The sequence below is a fragment of the Diabrotica undecimpunctata genome, chromosome 1 (assembly GCF_040954645.1).
Source record: "Diabrotica undecimpunctata isolate CICGRU chromosome 1, icDiaUnde3, whole genome shotgun sequence".
NCBI classification, from domain to species: domain Eukaryota; kingdom Metazoa; phylum Arthropoda; class Insecta; order Coleoptera; family Chrysomelidae; genus Diabrotica; species Diabrotica undecimpunctata.
The window spans coordinates 60416439-60436347 of NC_092803.1; the positions used below are offsets into that span (position 1 = coordinate 60416439).

Consider the following 19909-nt stretch of genomic DNA (forward strand, 5'->3'; position numbering starts at 1 on the left):
ATCTGTGCTTCTTCTTGCTATACATTATTTTCTTCAATTTTCCATGATTTCGTTGATTGTTGGTGTTTGTTTCTACATTGGAAATGCATCCTAACCATCCTAATGGCAATCTTACTTGTTTCTGAATTATTGTTCAATTTAACGATCTTGCGTTGGATTGAGTAGATAAATATTTATTTTAACCAGATTGCTGATATTCTGGGAGTTAATCAAAAATGTTATCATGTTTTATCTACTTTTATTTGTTTACTGAATCAGAATATACAGCTCTCGTTTTGCAATAAAACTAATCTAACGCGAATTGTCAACAACCCTAAATTAAGAGACACCAAATAATCAATAATTATTTTCCAATTAGAGCTTTTCACAGACAGCAATAATAATTGTAGATGAACATTGATTAAAATAAGCACCTTTGTAGCAAGTGTATCAAATGAGTGTATTATACAATATATCTCAAAAAGTTGGAATCGGAACACAATTTTATTATCAATTTTAGGAAAAAAGATATTTACAAAAAAAGCTGCACGAACTAAAAGTGAAAATTCTATCATCATATATCACTTTTGTTTAGGTGCGTACTTAGTGGTTAAAATCTAGGCATACTTTGTGGGACCTCATCCTCTTTGGATACCTGATTCTCTATGATGCTAGGCTCCTGGACGTCTTTCCCTATAGGTACTATTTTTGACAACGTACCTACTTGCCTGATTGGCTGTCTTCAACAACCATTTGTCTAGACCCTGATTGGATGGTCAACCAGTTTTTGGTGTTATCGCTATATCCTTTGCACCCTGTTTTTTTGTGAGGATATCCCTGGTCTTAAGGAGTGTTCTTGTGGCCTGGTAGAAAAATTTGTGGCCACTTTTGTCAATGGTGTGTACTGGAACCTTTCTTGTATGGTGGTATTAGATATCCTGTCTTGCCATGATGATCCATCTATTAATCTGTACCATGTCGCCTATGTTATTACAAGTTTTTTTCCAGTTGGTCTCCTCTATTAAACTCCATACTGGGACAATTAATAACATCACCGCTTTAACGTAGGCCTGCTATAATTGAATCTATTTGGATTGCGATAGAGGTATGGTCCTGAATATGTAAATTTGGATCAATGTCTTCATCTATGATGTCTTTTTTTGGATATCTTGAGTGTTTCTTGTGAAGTTGAGTTTTCTGTCGAAGTTGACTCCAAGGTACGTGACAACTTTTTCTGTCTGAATTTTGTTTTTTTTTTTATCCTCATTAAAAAGATATTGAATGGGGTATTTCCTGTGTTAATCCTTTTTTTTATTTATATAGATTATTAGCTATTCTCTCTAGGTGGTATTTAAGTCTCTCGACGATTCTTTTATCGTCTTTGGCTATGATACCAATTGCCTTGTCGTCTGCATATGGGCTGTATTGTTTGCTCTGACATCAGTGGGCAGATTTGAAACAAAAATAATATACAGTATTGATGATAAATTACTGCCTTAAGATATCTGTTCATGAGCTGCTTACATCCTGGAAATCTTTTGATCAGCTGATACTTAAAAAGTTCGATTGGTCAAATATGTATCACATATGCTGACTTGTTAATAAGGCAATCTTTTCCAGGCTTTCTAAGGCTTTTCCATTTTGTACATTAGAATTTTTTCACACTATGTCATAGGCTTTTTCTATGTCCACTATGGTCATTTCTATTGTTTTATTCCTGTTAGTTACATCACTGAGTAATCTTGCTATTTGTAATTCATAATTTCTTCCTTTTTTGAATCTAATTTGGTCTTCTTGACTGACTTTTATTTTTTCTGAAATTTTATAGAATCCTTTTTAGATAGTTCCTTCAATATTTTTTCCAGTGATTCCAGAAGTACTATTGACCTGTATCTTTCTGGTCTTCTTTCATTGGTCTTTAATTTTAGCAGAAGAATAATTTTTGCCTGTTTCCAGTTGTTCGAAAAATATGCGTGTTGTAGGCAGAAACTGCATATTTTATGTAGAATAGCTGTAGGTACTGTTATTTTCTTCGGTAGTTCTTTAAATGTAAAATTCTCGATGTATTCGATTCCTAGTGCTCTATTTTCTTTGAGTCTTCTTATTATTTTTGTCAGTTCTGCTGGATTTAAGTTGTCTTTATTTCTTTATTATCTTTATCATTTCATAGTCGTTATTTGCCATTTCTATGGTTTGTCTGTCTGACATGTATTGATTCTGCCTGTGTATTTTTGCCTCTTTTCTTGAAATTGTGTCCACTTTTTCTTGAGTTTCGAGGTGTGTTCCTTCGTTGCTGATGAATTGTGGCATTTTTTGTCTTACTCTTCTTTTGGCTCTTCGTAATTACCATACATTGCCAAACCATGACGAATCGTGGACATTTCCCCGAATTTTGTTGCAGTTAAAGCTTTGGGAAATGTCACCGCCTCGAAAGTGCAATACCGATCAGTAGACCATCACCTCAAACAACAATCTTATATAAATAAAAATGTTGTCTTTTTTTGTTTTCTTTTAATATCACTTATATAATGATTTAACTATATTAAAATTTTAAACAAATAAAAGGCATATATCTAGCAAAGATTTTTATTAAATCTTGCTTAAGTACTTTCGCTCTTAGAGCATCTTCGGGGGAGTTTTGTCAAAATTATAGGCTATCTATTCTTTCATATACACAACACTAGACAAACGACAAATAGTTTAAACATTTTTTCAAAATTTAAGAAGCTACATTGTGGGTGCAAAGATTTAATAAAAGAAACTGTGCTCCATATATGCCTTTTATTTGATTAAAGTTCATTTATTCGAGTATTCAACCATATATAACTTTATATTAAAATTGGCTCCAGATACTGTTGATTTTAATTTATTTCAAAGTTTGTGTCAATAACAAAAACTTAACAATCTTAAAGTAAACAAAATGGTTAATAGGCAAAAAACGACCCGATCTTAATACTTATTATTCCTCTGTTCCAGAAATAAATTAACATAACTGTAAAATTTTGAAAAATTACTTTACTGTGTTTGAGGGATTAAAACCGCATTTTATACATATTTGTAAATCGTCGTAAGTACAATTATTGTAATTACGAATTTCGCCAATGATTTGGACCAATGATTTCGTAAGTACAATTATGATGATTTAAAAATATACATTTATCCATATACGAATTTAAAAGAAGTGCGAGTTCCAGATGAGTGACACTCAATTCGGATTTCGAAATGGATTGGGAACACGAGAGGCTCTTTTTGCTTTAAATGTGTTAACGCAACGATGAAGAGACATAAATGTAGATGTATATGCATGTTTTATTGACTATCGAAAAGCATTTGACTGCGTTTACCATCAAAAGATGATCGAAATTCTGAGAACAACTGGAGTTGACGAACGAGACTCGCGAATTATCTCAGAACTATACTGACACCAAACGGCAACAATTGAAATAGAGCACACACCATCCGAAGATATACAAATGCGACGAGGAGTGAGACAGGGTTACGTCTTATCATCGCTACTGTTTAATTTGTATTCGTAGTCTATATTAAGAGAAGCGTTAGACGAGGTCCAAGGCGGAATTAAGATTAACGGAATCAGTATAGACAACATTAGATATGCTGATGATACCGTCTTAATAGCAAGCAATGCACAAGAACCACAAAATATAATAAATGCGGTAGTTCACCACAGCGAAATGTTCGATTTACATCTAAACGTTTCCAAAACTAAAACTTAAGTATTTTCAAAGACACCAATAAACATACATGTCTATGCCAAGGGTCAAATAATAGAACAGGTAAATTTCATAAAATATTTGGGAGCAAATATCAATAGTCAGTGTAATCCAAAAAAAGAAATCCTATCAAGAATCAAACAAGCAAGGAAACCATTCATGAGCATGAAAACATTTTTTACAAGATCAGACCTTAGTCTGCAGCTTAGAATCCGAATGATCAGATGTTACGTTTTTTCTGTCTTACTGTATGGCTGTGAAAGTTGGACAATGAACTCTGAAATAGAAAAAAAATAGATGCCTTTGAGATGTATATATACAGACGAATGTTTAGAATTCCATGGGTACAAAGAGTTAATAATGTTGAGGTATTTTGTCGCATGTGTAAACAAAAAGAATTACTATAAATAATCAAAGAGAGGAAAATGCATTACTTGAGTCATGTGTTGAGAGGCGAAAGATACGAATTACTTCAAGTTATACTAAAAGGAAAAGTACAGGGCAAAAGATCAGTAGGAAGATGTCAGAACTCGTGGCTGAAAGATCTAAGGAGATAATTCGACCGCTCATCCGCAGAAATCTTTAGCGCAGCAGTTTCCAAAACTTCAACTGTCATTTGGATCGCCAACCTTCGAAAGGAGACGGCGCATTGAAAATAAGAAAAATATACAGAAAATGCAGTTTTGATCGCTCCAAGACAAGTCGTTGTCAAAATTTTACAAATTGTGTCATTATACTTGTGGAACAGCGATTTTATGTGACTCATCAAACTGTGCAAACATTGCATTGTCTTTAGGTTGTTTTAGGATGTTTTATTGTTTTATTTTTTATTATATAGATTGTTATGACAAATTTACTCATTATTATTCACCACAAGTTTTTACAGTTGGTCAATAAGAACAACGAACTGATGGGTCTAAAAGAGATAAGTTGATATTAGTAGCATTATCACAATAAGATATAATGATATAATTTATATATATATATATATATATATATATATATATATATATATCTTAAAATAATTACAGAAACATATCAAGCGTTTTATGTATCCTTACTATTATCCCTACTATCTTATAATTCTCTTGCTCTTTTGTTTAATCTTTCTACGATATTCAAAAGTAATCAGACAAAATTATAATTATTTTAACTTTATTGTCTAAATCTGGTCTCAGATACCGTTTTTTTAACTCACTAATAATAGTAACAAAAATTACACACCGCTTGTTATTAATAGTAGATTGCTATTTTTTAATAAAATAATATGTAATTAATCTAAATGAAACACATCTTACGAATATACATACTGCCTCAGTTACCCAAGTTACAGACATTTTTTATTTTTGTTTTGTTTCTGTTGCTATACATGAATATCGTGATGCACGATTGACGAAGCTATTTTTTGTTCTGCTTTTTGCCGCTTATCAGATTGCTCTGTATTATCTAGTGCACCACTTTGAAACGCTGACGTGGCATGCTTCAATTATTCGACCTCCCTGTCCTTGTAAAGTCCCCTCTAATGAAAATGATAGATTGTTTTTGTGTGTAGTTTTGTTAAGAAAAACGATTGTAAAAGCCCAACCAAATGGATTCTTGAGTATGATACGGAAGAGATTGTATCTAGATAGCTATCGTTATACACAGCGGCCTTGATCGGCGCCTTAGTATTTTAAACCGTACAAATTTACTGTAGTGACTTTAAACGAAACTATCTTTTTATTATACAGTTTTAAACACTAGATTAGTAATATTTCTGTACACACTGTATTGAATTTACTAAAACACCTATCCGGTATTTTTATCTTGTATTCAATGTAATTGATTTAATAATAGTTCATCAATAGCAAAAGCCTTTAAGTTGTTTATACAAAATAAAGTACTTCTATGTATTCAGAATTCACGCAAGCCAATACAAACAAAACTAACCTTTTCAACTTATGCTCCTTATGTTAGATTAATTATATTTTGTTAGATTATGTTAGGTATATTTTTTTTAAATGAAGAGTAATTGCGTAGGTTAAATGGCATAAAAAGCTAGTCTGTATGTGTATAGTTCGGTTTTCGGAATATAGTTTTTCCTTGTGAATTGTGATGTTTCTCTATACATTTGCGTGTACATATAAATTATGCCAAGCATACAAAATTTATTTTTTCTTTATAAGCAAAGTTGAAAACACTTCGGCAAAATGTCGTGTGTCATCTTCGATTCAATAATCTGTCATGTTTAACTGATTCTTAGCCCTAGGTTTTTTTTCTATTTAATAAATTACTTGAAAGGAGTAAACAACTGTGCCAACTCTGATTAGCTCCTATCATACCTTTATTTCTTAGTCGTTTGGTTGATGGTTTGCTGAGGATCTGTATTGTGCCATTTATGAGGAACAACTAAAACAAATGATTTGTAAAACACAAACATATCACAGGGACATATAAATGTGCAGTGGTCATCATGATATCGTTTATGGTCCGTCTCCATAAATATCTGTCAGTTGGACCGTTGGACTGTGCCGACTTGTTGACGAGATAGTTGAGCAATCTTATTTTTAAGGGTTTTTTTAAATATTGGGTCTTTCCATATTTTAGTCATCTTTCCAATAGAGGTCTTGGCTAAATCACAACTACGTTTATCTCCTCCTGGAGTATCTTTGTGGTCAATGATCCCAGTAATAAATAAAAGTTTACAACATCAAACTAGTCAATTTTGGTTATATGTTGATGATTGTTGCGTTGCCTACCAACTATCATGATGTTTGTCTTTGATATATTTAACTTTAGACAAACCTTTTACGCTTATTTTTATTAAGCCATATGAGATTAATCAGGTCTTCTTGGCTGTTGGCAAGTAAAAATGTAACGTCCGCAAAGCGTAGATTGTTTATTTTTCGGTCATTTATTGAGATGACATTTTCCCATCCTTTAAGCGCTCTCCTAATATGTTGCTTCTAATGTTCTCTGAATGTATTAAATAGTTGTGGAGATAGTATACATTAGTACCTGATACTAGTATCTATGTCTATAATAGGAAGCTGAGATTATATGAAATTAAGCCGAAAGAATTATATGAAAGAATATGTGATTGTACGGATGAAGGGGGTGCGGCTTGTCTGCTGATATATTTTTCCAAACATGACAGTCGGCGATTACTAACTGAAGATGGACAAGATCATGCAGAAAGTGGGAAACATACTAGGAGAACGCGTGGTTCTGGAAGTTTTTAACGCAAAAGCAGCGAAGTGGGGATCTCTCTTCACCGATACTTATAGCAGGACACTGACTGACTGGATGGGTACTCTGGACCTGGTGGTACTGAACATAGGTCTGGAGCCTACGTTTGTTAGGAGAGGTACGGGTACGTACATCGACGTGACCGTTGCAATTCAAAACAAGTCTCTTGGCTGGTTGTTTTGATCATGGCTCTCAATTTCCTTACATATTTTGTTAGAATGTTGTTTGTTAGCTCTGCATTTCTGTTTCATTTCATTTCTTTGTAAGGGTTTCTCAGCCTAGTTCTTTTAGTTCCTATGTGCGTACCAGTTTGACAAAGCGTTTTCTATTCTTGATTATTTGAAATGTGTCATCCTGATCCAATGTTATTTCTTTATAGAATTATTTTCTCCATAGGATTCATTAGTGGATGTACAGTTAAGAATAGAGAGATTTTTTCTGCTTCTTGGAGAAAGTCTTCCGCATTTCTTATTGTTAACTTCTTTGTTCGTATTGTATTGTCCAAGATCTGAAAATAATTAGAAGTCTCTACTGGAATCATACAGTAAATCTCAGAGTTGAAAGTGAACACACTGACTATGTGAAAATCATGCGTGGAGTGAGGCAAAGCTGTATTTTGTCTCCTCTAATTTTCAATCTGTACTCTGAAAGAATATTTATCGAAGCTTTGCACGAAACTGAAAAAGGTATTCTACTAAATGGTTACCGGCTAAACAACATCAGATATGCAGATGACACCATAGTATTTGCGGACAACTTAGAAGACCTACAAGTTCTTATGAAGAAAATCACGTATTACAGTCAACAATATGGTCTCAATATAAACATTAAGAAGACAAAGCTTATGATAATTAGCAAGAAAAGAATAACAGAAGGTCAACTCTACGTCAACCAATCCCCTGTAGAAAGAGTAACACACTACAACTACCTCGGCACCATAATAAATGAAGAATAGACCAACAACCAGGAGATTAGATCCACCTTCAATCGGATGGGGGCCTTCTTCAAGAGTCACAACCTCTCTCTTGATATAAAAGTAAGAATGCTGCAATGCTACGTCTTTTCTGTCTTTTTTTATGGTGTTGAATCGTGGACCTTGAACGAAGATATGTGCAGAAAACTGGAAGCATTTGAGATGTGGCTATATCGGAGAATGCTTAAGATCCCGTGGACTGACCGAGTCACAAATGATGAGGTCCTCAGAAGAATGAATAAGAACCGAGCGGTACTGACCACAATCAAATCTCGAAAGTTACAGTTCTTCGGATATATTATGCGAAATAAATCCAGATATGCTCTCCTTTAAGCTATCCTATCAAAAATATTTGGAAAACGAGGTCCAGGAAAAAGAAGAACATCTTGGTTAAAAAACCTCAGAATCTGGTTCAATACAACATCTGTGCAACTTTTCCTCGCTGCTGTGAATAAGATAAAGATTGCCATGATGATCGCCAACATTCTTAACGGATAGGCACATCAAGAAGAAGATGTCATTTCCTTTAAGTTGTCATTTTGTGTGGTGTTGGCGACTTTTGCATATTACGGTCAGCTCATTATTTATTATATTTGGAATAGTCGTCTATAATGTTTTATATAATTTTTTTATTTTTGTATCGTCGGCAGTTATTGTTGGTCAAAAACTAGAATGATGGTAAAGTTATGCGGTTTGGGGTTCTACTTCGAAGAGATTTATTATATCGTTAACAGCTTGGAATTCAACAACCGATTTTTGTAATCTTGGTTTAAAGGTTTAAGTTCAAAATGGCTCTACATTAATGAATGGCTGCACCATTTAGCGTTTTGAAATGGCCGTCGTGTGTGTGAGATAGTTAATCAATTTGAATGTGTATCGTGTCAGCTCTCTTTCAATAATTGCCAGTTTGCCAGTTTATGTTTAACCCTTGGCACGTTCTATGTACCAACATGCACATGCACGATGTCTAGTTATTAGCAGTCACAGGGCCGATAGCTAATTTTTCATTCTTTGATACTGACTCAAGATAGTGCCGGTCGTCACTTGGACTGCGTGACAACATCCGAGGCTAACTTTAAGACGACATCAGGATTAAATTCTTTGGAAATGATAATGCAGTGAATTGCCCTGTGGGATAGACAGCAATAAATTTAATGAAATAAATGAATTGGGTCCGTTTGCCCCTGAAAGTTGGCATAGGACAGTATTTCCAAACTTTCTTACTTGTCTTTTTACCATGTGAGATCGTAGGTAAGAAAGTACTAAATAAAAAGTAATCACAACCAGTAAAATACCAAGGAGATAACTTTTAAAAAACCAGTAAAATATCAAGGAGATAGCATATATACGAAAATGCAAAAAATGCCAAGCACTTAAATACTTAAATAATATATACTGAGTACAAACTGGCTTTAAATATATTGGAGAGGAAAATGAAGACGCAAACATGTGCTTTTATTTCGCTTTAGAAGATTCATTCTATTCCATGATATTATTTTATTTTTATGCTAATTTCTTTCCTATACTAATTAATTTCTCTTTATTGGTGATGAGAGTTTAATTCCATTTATTTCTTGCACAATTTGGTCTATATTTCTTTTTTTTTTTCGTACAGTTTTGTAGTTTACTGTAGACTACTATTTCACCTCTGTGTATACTGGTAGCAAAAATATTTTATAGGATACACTTAACAATTTTAGATCTAAAAATTAGGTATTGGCTTTTGACCTAGTTAGTTTAGTCAACTTTTAGAAAATCACAAAGTTGTACCACGCATATAAAGACGACTAGTTATATTTTGGTTGGGCTTATAATTTATTTGTTTTGAAGAATGTGTTTCTAAAAATTATATTTCTGTTAACAGGCCAGTCGGAGTCTGGGGGAAGATCGTGGGCTCGCTATGTGCGATTGCTGGTGTCCTGACCATTGCATTGCCAGTGCCTGTTATAGTGTCAAATTTCAATTATTTCTACCATCGTGAAACGGATCAGGTGAGTACGCATGTATTACACGCAAAACGCAGATCTTATATATCTGCAAAATATTAGTTCCAAATAGATAGACATTGTGTACAATTTAAAATGATTATTTTTAACATTATTATTGCTTTTTTCACAAAAGTAAAGACGAAGAAACATAGTAGAGGAAACCCGGTAAAGTCCGCGCTGTATTTCCCAAAGTACACGAAAATTCTTTGCAGAAGTTAAATAAAGCTGTATTCGAAAAAAAATTATTGTAATAAAGCAAATATTGTAAACAAAAAAATTTCTTTTTTATATAATAATATATATTTTATTTTCTGAATGTCACACATTTGGCGTTTTTAGCATATCGCACGTATAATTAACTGCTGAATTACAACCACTACATTCTGAATTTGCCCAATTCAAACATATTACACAACAGTACCAAATTTCTTTGTCTCGTCCGAATTCAGCGCAGACCTCATACTCCTTATTTTCTACTGTTAGATCTACACCATCTAGTTCACCATCAACACAAAGCCTACTCTCATCATAACTGTCATACTCAGAAACATCAAATGTGAGTTTCTAACTAGAGTTTTTTTGCTTACAGGTCGTTTTTTTGCTTTAGTAATTAGTTTTCCTACGGTTCCTGTCGTTCTTTTCCTGGTTTCAGTTTTATTTACCTCTCCAAGTATTGTTTTGCACGTGATTTAGAACTTTTCTTTACAATTTTGGCAAGAATAGGCGTTTTTATTGCGTACACTAGACTGAGTTTTAACATCTCCTGACGTTCCAACGTGGGTTTCAGCTCGCTCATTTGATTTCAATTTGGCATTATTAGATGAAGTCTTGTGCATATTTTCATCACATCTCGATGATCCCGGTTGGGGTTTGGTATTTTTAGGTGGAGTTCTCTGCATAGTTTCATTACATCTCGATAGTCCCGGTTGGGGTTTGGTATTTCTAGGTGGAGTTCTCTGCAGAGTGTCGTCAAATCTCGACTGTATTATTTGTGGTGTCGTTTTATACCCAACTTTAAAATTCACATTTGACTGCTTAAGAGCATTATCATCGTTGGAATCGTTGGTTTCATTTAAGTTCATTGTAATGTGTATATCTAAAACTTTAGTATGATCTACTAAGGAAATATCTTCATAGAATTTATTAGGATGTATGGGCCATAATCCAGCAGCACGGAATCCAGATATCCATTTAGCAAGCAAGTTCAAAATATATGATCTTTTCATCGGTATAAGTTCTTAGATACGAATCGCACTCATAGTTTAAAGCATTCTTTAGGGATCCAAAAAAAAGTTAGGTCAAGAGTTTAAAGCCTGTGTGAGGTACGAGAGGGAAGTATAACTGATAAATCTGACTCTCACAGATATCCAATATGAGAAGCACTGGATCTGCTTTCCAGGCTTTTATATGCTTACAAAAATATTTTAGTCGTTTTTAATTAAATCGCAAAATAACTCTTCATTTATCCAACCGTTCGAACATAATATGTATACTGTATATTGCTCCAATAATAAGAAGAGGGCCTCTTTTAATTAATTGTGGATTCATACGTATTCGAGGAAATATGAACGTGGGAGGAACAAACTAGCCTCATTTTCATTTCTTTCTTAAGATATTATGGATCCTACTTGTTTTTGACCTACATTAAAAATTCGACTCTTAGGAAATTTGAACTTTTCATACTGTGAGCACATTGTTAAAAAATCGTTTCACAGTATCTTTATTGAATACAGAACTGCTGTTCAGACTGGTACCTTCGGGTTTTCTAACACTAATACCTTGATGATGCTTTTAAAAGAGTTTTAACTAGTCTCAACCAGCTATTTGCTTTATCAAGTCAAAACAATGTTTTATTTTATATAATTTAGCAAATTGGTATGCTAAACGCCTTGGTTCTGCTGGTTTGATTCCAAAAAACATTTTTAACATGCTTAATTATGGTGGATTTCTGTTTATTATTAAAAATTGGTTTCCTGCAAAGTTGTTTTTTTATGGCTATTGGACTTTAGTTTATCACGTAGAGTGAATTCTGGAATATTAAATGATCGACCTACTTCTCGTATTTTTGGCCCAGGTCGTATAGCAATGATAGCAGCTTTTAGTTCATCTTCTGTCCATTTTGATCTTTCGGTTTTCCGAATGTAAGCACGGGGCATTTTGTAATCTAAAAAACAATACAAAGACTTATTATTATAGAAAAATTATCGAAATTATCCCGACGCATCTGCGCGTTATTCCCCTTAAATGAGTAACCTATCTTAACTTATCACTCTTCGTTAATGACTAAATACAATTCATTGTTTTTCTATGTAAAGTTATCTACACACATAAAACAGTATAATCATGGAATAGTTTTTATAAAAATTAATAACTAAAGCACTTACCACTTTTTATCGGCGACTTTATCTAAGTCAACAATAATAAATAAAATAAAAAAATAAAAATAAAAATAAAAACGTTTATTGCCATTCTAAGATATTTACATTTCAAAACTTAAGATATTTTAGCCTTCTTTCTTCCTCGACGTCCCGCTCGTGCACCGCCAGCTCTTGAAGATTTCTCCTTTCGGTTCCTGGATTTTCCTGGGTGGTGTCCTCGTCTGCTTCTGTAGGTACTAAAATCGGCAAACGTACCTACTTCCCTGCACACGCCTGGTTAGACCCTGATCAGGTGGTCGATCAGTCTATGGGTGGATCTGTGTATCCTCTGGATCCTGTTCTTCTCGAGGATATCCCTGGTCTTTCGCAGTTTTCGAGTGGCCTGGTTGAAGAACCACCTGGTTCTGTTCTCGGCCACTTCCCTTAGTGGCGTGTATCCTAACCTGTTCTTGATTGTAGCATTCGTGACTCTATCCTCCCATGCTGTTCCGTCGATGATTCGGTAGCATGAGTTTTCAGTTGCTTCCAACTTTTTCCAGTGTGATTCCGCAATGGAGCTCCACACTGGGATAGCATACAGAATCACCGACCTAACATATGCTTGGTAGAGCTGAATTTTCTTCGCCTTCGAGAGTGGACTGGACCTAAAAATGAAAGGAAGTATTAGTTTTTTAGCTGCATTAGCTTTTACCTTAGTTTTTTGTGTATGCACCCGGAAGTTGAGTTTTCTGTCGAGGTGGACTCCTAGGTATTTGACCGTCTCTGTTTCCTGAATTCTGTTGTCTCCTACTGTGATCTGGTTCCGTAGTTGTCGTCTATCCTGGCCGAAAATGATGAACTGCGTTTTTTCGGCGTTGATCTTGAAGTCAACAATACGAATGCAGTCATATTAAAAATGAATGTTGACATAGTTATGCCGTGTTGCCAAGATACTGATGCGCATAACTCCTCCGTGCCCGCTCCGGTCTCCCCTATAGTTGACAATTTATTCACAAACACGATTGTAAAACTCATAAAAAAGGAAATCTAAATTCTAATAGTGAATAAAAAGATCGACAAACAGGTTAAAGAGACAAAAGTGCAATGGACTAAGAAGAAATGTGAGCAGGTAGAGAAACTACAGGAATAACAAAGTGCTCATCCGTAGATCGATCTGATTCACCAGCATTCTAGTTTACACTACAGACCTATTTGGATTTTATACGCAAAATATTCGCTCTCTGTCCCATAACATTTATAACTCTTTTTCATTGCTGGTTACTACTTACTGAAAACTTATTTAACACACTCACGTTTTGGACTATATATTTTCGATTTATAACAGGTAATCTATTTCATTTTTAGAAGTACCGTCTGGTCTTATCCACATGCATTCTCTACTGCGAGCTCTTTTGAAGAAGTATTCAGTATATAGAGATTATGATTAAGATTATGTTACATTGCGAGCTGTAACAGACGTGTGCTCCTTTTTCAATAAATGCAAATGGTGAATTTTAAAGCAGGATGATATACTAATGTATACATTTGCAATGTGACTGTATAAGTGAATGTTAAGAAGCGGGCTAATAAAGCTTCCAATACACAACTCTAAAGAAAAATTAACACTTGTCAGCTATTTTGGACGCATAATTAAAAGATCGACGGAAAATGTAATTTAAATCGAAAAAAGAAATTATCGGTTACAAAGGTATTAAGCAAACATTATCACAAAAATCTCGTACTTGTAACTTGAAAACAGAGATGAATTTACCATGAGGGTCATCAAACTCAAGAAAGATAAAATATACGAGGAGGAATAGGTTTTGGAAGTCTACCGATTATCTATTTATCATAATCATAATTACATACTTACTGTAAACATAAGCAAAACAGAATATTTAAAAATTGGAGGAAATACCACAGATCTGAGGCTTGAAAACGCAGTTATAAAAGGCTGCAACCAGTATAAATATCTAGGAAGCATCATATCAGCAGATGGCAGAGTTAAGATAGATGTACAAAACCGAATAACCCAAGGGAAAAAATGCATCCGAATACTGAATTCATTACTGTGGTCTAATAAAATAAAGATGCATACCAAACTTCGCGTATACAGAGCAATTGAAGAACCAATTACCACATATGGTGCCGAATGTTGGACGATGACAAAGAATGAACGAGATAAAGTAGACGTTGTGGAAATGGATTATCTTAGAAGGTCATGTCGAGTATCGAGAATGGAATGAATCAGGAATGAGGAAATACGAAACCGTACAGGAATTAGAGATACTCTTTCAGATAGAATACAAGGAAGGCAATTACAATGGTATGGTCACGTGATGAGAATGGAGGAGGAGCGGTGGCCAAAGAAAGCCTTAATGTATGTTCCGCCAGAAAGAAGGAAAAGGGGAAGACCACCAAATTCCTGGAGAAGAGAAATTACAAAAACAATGCAATCTAGAGGCTTGGAAGAGGGAGGTTGGAGAGATAGGAAAAGATGGAGGCTGAAATGCGGGAAGCGGCAATCGCCGTAGGACCCCCGTTATATGATGATGATGATGACATACTTACATCCTAAATTTGATTGAAGGCAAGGGAGGAGTAGGCGCAAACAAATGTCGTGGCTACGGAACATAAAGAACTAGACAGGCATAAATAACACTGGCGATCTTTTGCATACCGCAAAAGACAGGCGTCTGGCCTTAAGATAATTCGCCAACGCACTATAGGTGCACGGCACTATAAGAAGAAGTATATTCTAAATTTTTCACGTTGGTGGGTTTCTAAATCTAATCTTATTTACACCTGGAAGGAATAATCCTGACCCTATGTCCATTAATGATACAGAACGATACTTTAAAATTAATTAATTAAATAAAACTAATTTAAAGAAGAAATCTGTAATTTTTTGTTGGGATGTCGTTGAAACTACTGTCTAAAACTATAATGTGTTCTTTATTTACATATTCTTTTTTATCGAATATTGAACAATTTATTGTTTTCATTCGTTTAGGAGGAAATGCAATCACAGAACTTCAACCACGTGACGAGTTGCCCGTACTTGCCAGGCACCTTAGGACAGCACATGAAGAAGAGTTCTTTAAGCGAGTCTTCGAGTGACTTGGTTGAACTGGAAGAGGGACTGATGGTGACGCGTGATCAGCTTTCTCAAAAACAGAATTGCAATCCGCGTCACAATAACAACATCAACGCCATGAGCATCGAGACTGATGTTTGACTACGAGGTGAGATTTTATAATAACTACATAATTTACCTTACCTTACCTTACCTAACGTAACCTAACCTTACCTAACTCAACCTAATCTAAAAGATATCGGTATGTGGTTTTCTTTTCGTCTATAGCTTGAAATATAAATATGTTTGCGTTGATTACTGGCAACAGAACATAAAACTATTAGAAGTCAAAGTTAAAAATAATAACCGCCCTTTTGGATAGTCAAGCAGTAGTAGTTAGGCAAAGTTGCGTGAAATGTATTGACTTCTTCTAAGCTTGAAGTTTAGGTTAGTAATAAGTATAAAAAAATAAGATAATTAAACGTTTATTATTACATAGATAATAATAAAATGATTATAATGGCTGACCACTTAAATCATCACCGCCAGCATCATTGTTATAAATTTTCGATTCAGTCACAATTGTATTTTCTTCGAAATTTATTATTAGTTTGTATACCTCATCCATAGAATAATATATTTTTTAATTTTTTTCTAGACACAAATGTTTTGCCAGTTTGAAATGGTTATTTCATGAAATATTTGTTCTGTTAATTGCCTTTTTATAGAGAATTGATATTAAATATTTATTTTAACCGTTGATTACAATTTTTACCATTTATTTGTAGTGTCGCTACCATAAATTTTTTTCGTAGAAGGTTGAAAAGAATTATTAGACCTTTTTTTTCTTTTTTGTTTGACATAAATTTATATAACCTTCCGACTCTCCCGAAGTAAATGTTACATTCTTTGTCTATGGGTACGGGTGGACCCAGTGGATAAAACTCATACCTCTTGTGAATTAAATTCCAATTTTTCTTTTATTAATTCGTAGAAGCTTTTGTAGTTTCATGTTATCGATATATCAAAACTAACATTGTTTTGTAATAAAAAATATAATAAAACTTTATATTAAATTAAAATTATATATTTATTCAATGCAACTTTTACAACAGATATTTGAATGATCAGGACAAATAAACCTCTTACATGCTTGACATCTTGTACGAGATTTTCTGTCTTTTTCACATCCGCAGTCTTTATACCTTCCACGTTTTGGACTTTCATTTGCATTTCCACTTGTTCCAGCTACTGCATGTAAATTTATTTGGATTTTTTGTGGAACGTTTGTTGTCATTCGGGTAGTTGGGCATTTTCCTGTTAAATTATATGCCAATTCTTTTATAAAAAGCCTTCTTTTATGTAGTTTGCTTCTATTATATTGAGGATTTACATGCATATATAACACATATGCGTTAATTACCGCCAAATCTAAAATATTATAAAAGAAGCAAAGTGGCCACCTTCTAGTTCCTCTTTTGCAGGTACAAGCTGACGCTAATTTATCTGTTGTATCTACACCTCCTTTGGTTATATTGTATTCTAAAATAATGTCTGGTTTCTTATATTCTTGCAATGACACCTGGTCATCTAAATGCATCGAGGACAAAAGAATAACAGATTTACCCTTTTTAGGACTATATGAAACTAAAGTCATATTCTTCTGAAACCCAAAAATTGATGATAGGGCTTCTTTACTTTTATTTGGTAGAAATTCAACTGGAACAAAAGTTTTGTTCTTTCGTAATGTTCCAATTAGTGTTAGTTTACGTTTTAATAATTCAGTCGCTAAATGGTAGTCAGTAAAAAAGTTATCTGTAGGTATGTTTCGCCCAGAATTCTGAACATCTTTTATAAGTCGTACGTCACGGGGCTGATTTTCTGCTTTTTCTGTATACAGTTCTGCACAATACACATACGCAGTTTTGACATGATATAAAAGCCATAATTTAATTCCATATTTCCCACGTGGTTTTGTTGGAATATACTGTCTGAAGGGACACTTACCTGTGAATGGTACAAGTTGTTCGTCGACAGTGAGGCTTTTATATGGAATAAACATTTTGGGAAGTTGTGCTAAGTACAAATAAATCAAAAAAACTTCTAATTGGAACTTGTCGTGCCTCCATCGAATAGGTCTATCCTCTTTATTATCAAGTCGCAAAATGCGGCTGATGTTACAAAATCGTTTCAAAGACATAGTAACTCTAAAAATGGACCTACTATCAGAATTACTCCAAACTTCCTGTAATGAAAGTATTTACCTATAAAAGCTTCTAACTCTTCCAGTGATATTTCTTTTACAGATAACATTTTTTCGTTACATATGCGACCACGTTCTCTGTTAGTTTCCAGTAAGAGTAAATTGAGCATTTCATCAGTAAAAAACAATCTCATTGAAGATATAGAATCATCGGTAATTCGTTGAGTGGCATATCTGGTGGGACCTGGCACAGGATTTAGTATATTGATGGATCTAAACAATATACAACACAATTAGTAAAACCCACAAATTTAGTAAGAAAATATGTGTAGCACTTGAGCCACCACTTACCTTACACGTGACTGAGGTAGTGTATATTTGTTCCAAACTGTCCCATCGTGAGCAGTATATTGTAAATCTTCTTGTTCAGGAACTTCTATTTAATTTTCCGAATTTTCGCTTTCATCTTTGTCATCATCAACCGTAGATACATGATCTTCAGAAAATTCTTCATCTACTAACTCTTCATCACTAGTGACGGTTTCTAAATTGGTAGTTTCATCTTAATTTTCTGAGTTTTATTCAAGGATTTTTCGTAATTCCTCTTCCGCGAGTCCTCTCCTAGAGCTCATTTTTCAACAAGCGCTTATTATTCTGTTTTTCACAAATGATTGTACACCACACTTTCAACTTTAAACTTCAAGCGATCAAGTCTGGTACAACAATAAAGATACTCGACAGACGCTTTCGAAAATAAAACCCATAAAATCTAACCACCCTTCTCAAAAAAATAAACAAAACAAACATCACGTACATTTGGAAACATTTCTGGGTACAGGTGGACCCATAAACAACAGATGTGTTTCTTTAATTTCAAAGAAAACCAAACGGATATTTCAAAACGCAAATACGTTAAATTGTATATAAACCTTATCTTAAGGATATCGTGAAGCACTACGTCTCAAATTTACGATATAATAAATATATAAACATTTAAATTTTACTACGTGGTCCAGGCGTACCCAGAGACAATACAAAGGTTAAGCACGCTGAAAAATTCATAGAAAGATTTCGATGAAGAAACTACTATTATAACGAACATAAAAAAATATTGATTTACCTTAACTAAAGCAGTAATTAACAACTTCTTTAACAATTAAACAAAAACATAATGTTATTGTGATATAACTAAAATCTGCACATCCGCCTGCTAATTACATTTTCTATACATCCTGTTTTAAATCGAATAGTTACATTTTTAAAACGCTTACTAAAAAAGAAAAAAAATGCGTTCTGCACTGATAGATTTTAAAAATATCCAGCTACATCTAACTTTAACCTTGTTATTCGCATCATTGGTTACCATAACTTTTTCAATTGTTAAAGATGATTTATTAAGATATTAACGCTATTTATTACTGTTTACTGTTCCAAATTCTTCAACTACTCTATTTTTCTCTCTTTTTCTTCGACGCCCATTTCTTTAGTTGTCACATTTATGGCAAACACGTTAGTTTTCTCTTTTTTATTAGCAAATAAGGACTGTAAGTAATTATTTTATGTTTATTTTTTTATACTATCTATTTTATTAGTTCGTTTTCCTCTAATCTAATGCTTTATACTTCACTATAGCGTATTGTAAAAAGAACATAATGTCAAGATACAAAGAGGCTATGTAATCTTATACAATCTAAAGGGTCTTTAATTAAGAACTTCCAATCTTTTTAAATTATATAAAATTTGTGTGAGATAGTATATAACTCAAAACGTCTAATTTTTAAATTCGACGATTTATTTCGATTGGTATCATCTCAAATTTGATTATCATATTTGTTTACGTACCTATTCATTAAGCTTCAAGTATTTGCGTAGATTTTCAGGACATGCAGACAACAGACCTGTATTTATTGAACATTGTTTTTTTTAAATATGATACCTTTTCATCAGTAAACAACAACTTGGGCTTTTAGAATTAATAATAAACACAAAAAGTATAAGAAACATTATAGAAACTTTAATTTTTATCAGATAAACTAAAACTGGTATTACTCCTAATGAAGAACTCAAAAAATTTCAATCCTGTACAAAATGTTAATTTTGTAAAAATTTTAATTTAATTTTTATATTGAAATGTGAATATACAATAGGTAAGTAGTTGAAGTATATATAGACCTAGTATAAAAATAGTCCTAGTATAAAATCATATATGGTAATGCTCACAACCAAATACGATTCCGGAGTAAGTTCCCCAATCGGATCTCCGGGGGGGACAGTTATGAGTACCTATGAAAAAGAAAAAGCAGCAAAACCACAATATTTAAAAATTTGCACATGGAATGTGAAAACTATGGCAAGGAGTGGAAAAATAGACAAT

At 33.6% G+C, this 19909-nt stretch overlaps 1 protein-coding gene across 7 annotated transcripts in view; it reads left to right on the forward strand.

Annotated features, from left to right (window-relative positions):
- Sh (Potassium voltage-gated channel protein Shaker) overlaps nucleotides 1–19909 on the forward strand; it is a 566859-nt gene that overhangs the window by 460929 nt on the left and 86021 nt on the right. For 6 of the 7 annotated variants that reach the window (XM_072543327.1, XM_072543321.1, XM_072543300.1 and 3 more), the window contains exons 6-7: nucleotides 9776–9902; nucleotides 15270–15501. In XM_072543327.1, the coding sequence (XP_072399428.1) occupies nucleotides 9776–9902; nucleotides 15270–15494 (352 nt within the window). In that variant the 3' untranslated portion in view covers nucleotides 15495–15501. Of the gene's footprint in view, nucleotides 1–9775; nucleotides 9903–15269; nucleotides 15502–19909 lie in introns of those variants that run through there. The other variant, XM_072543331.1, reaches the window with a different exon arrangement.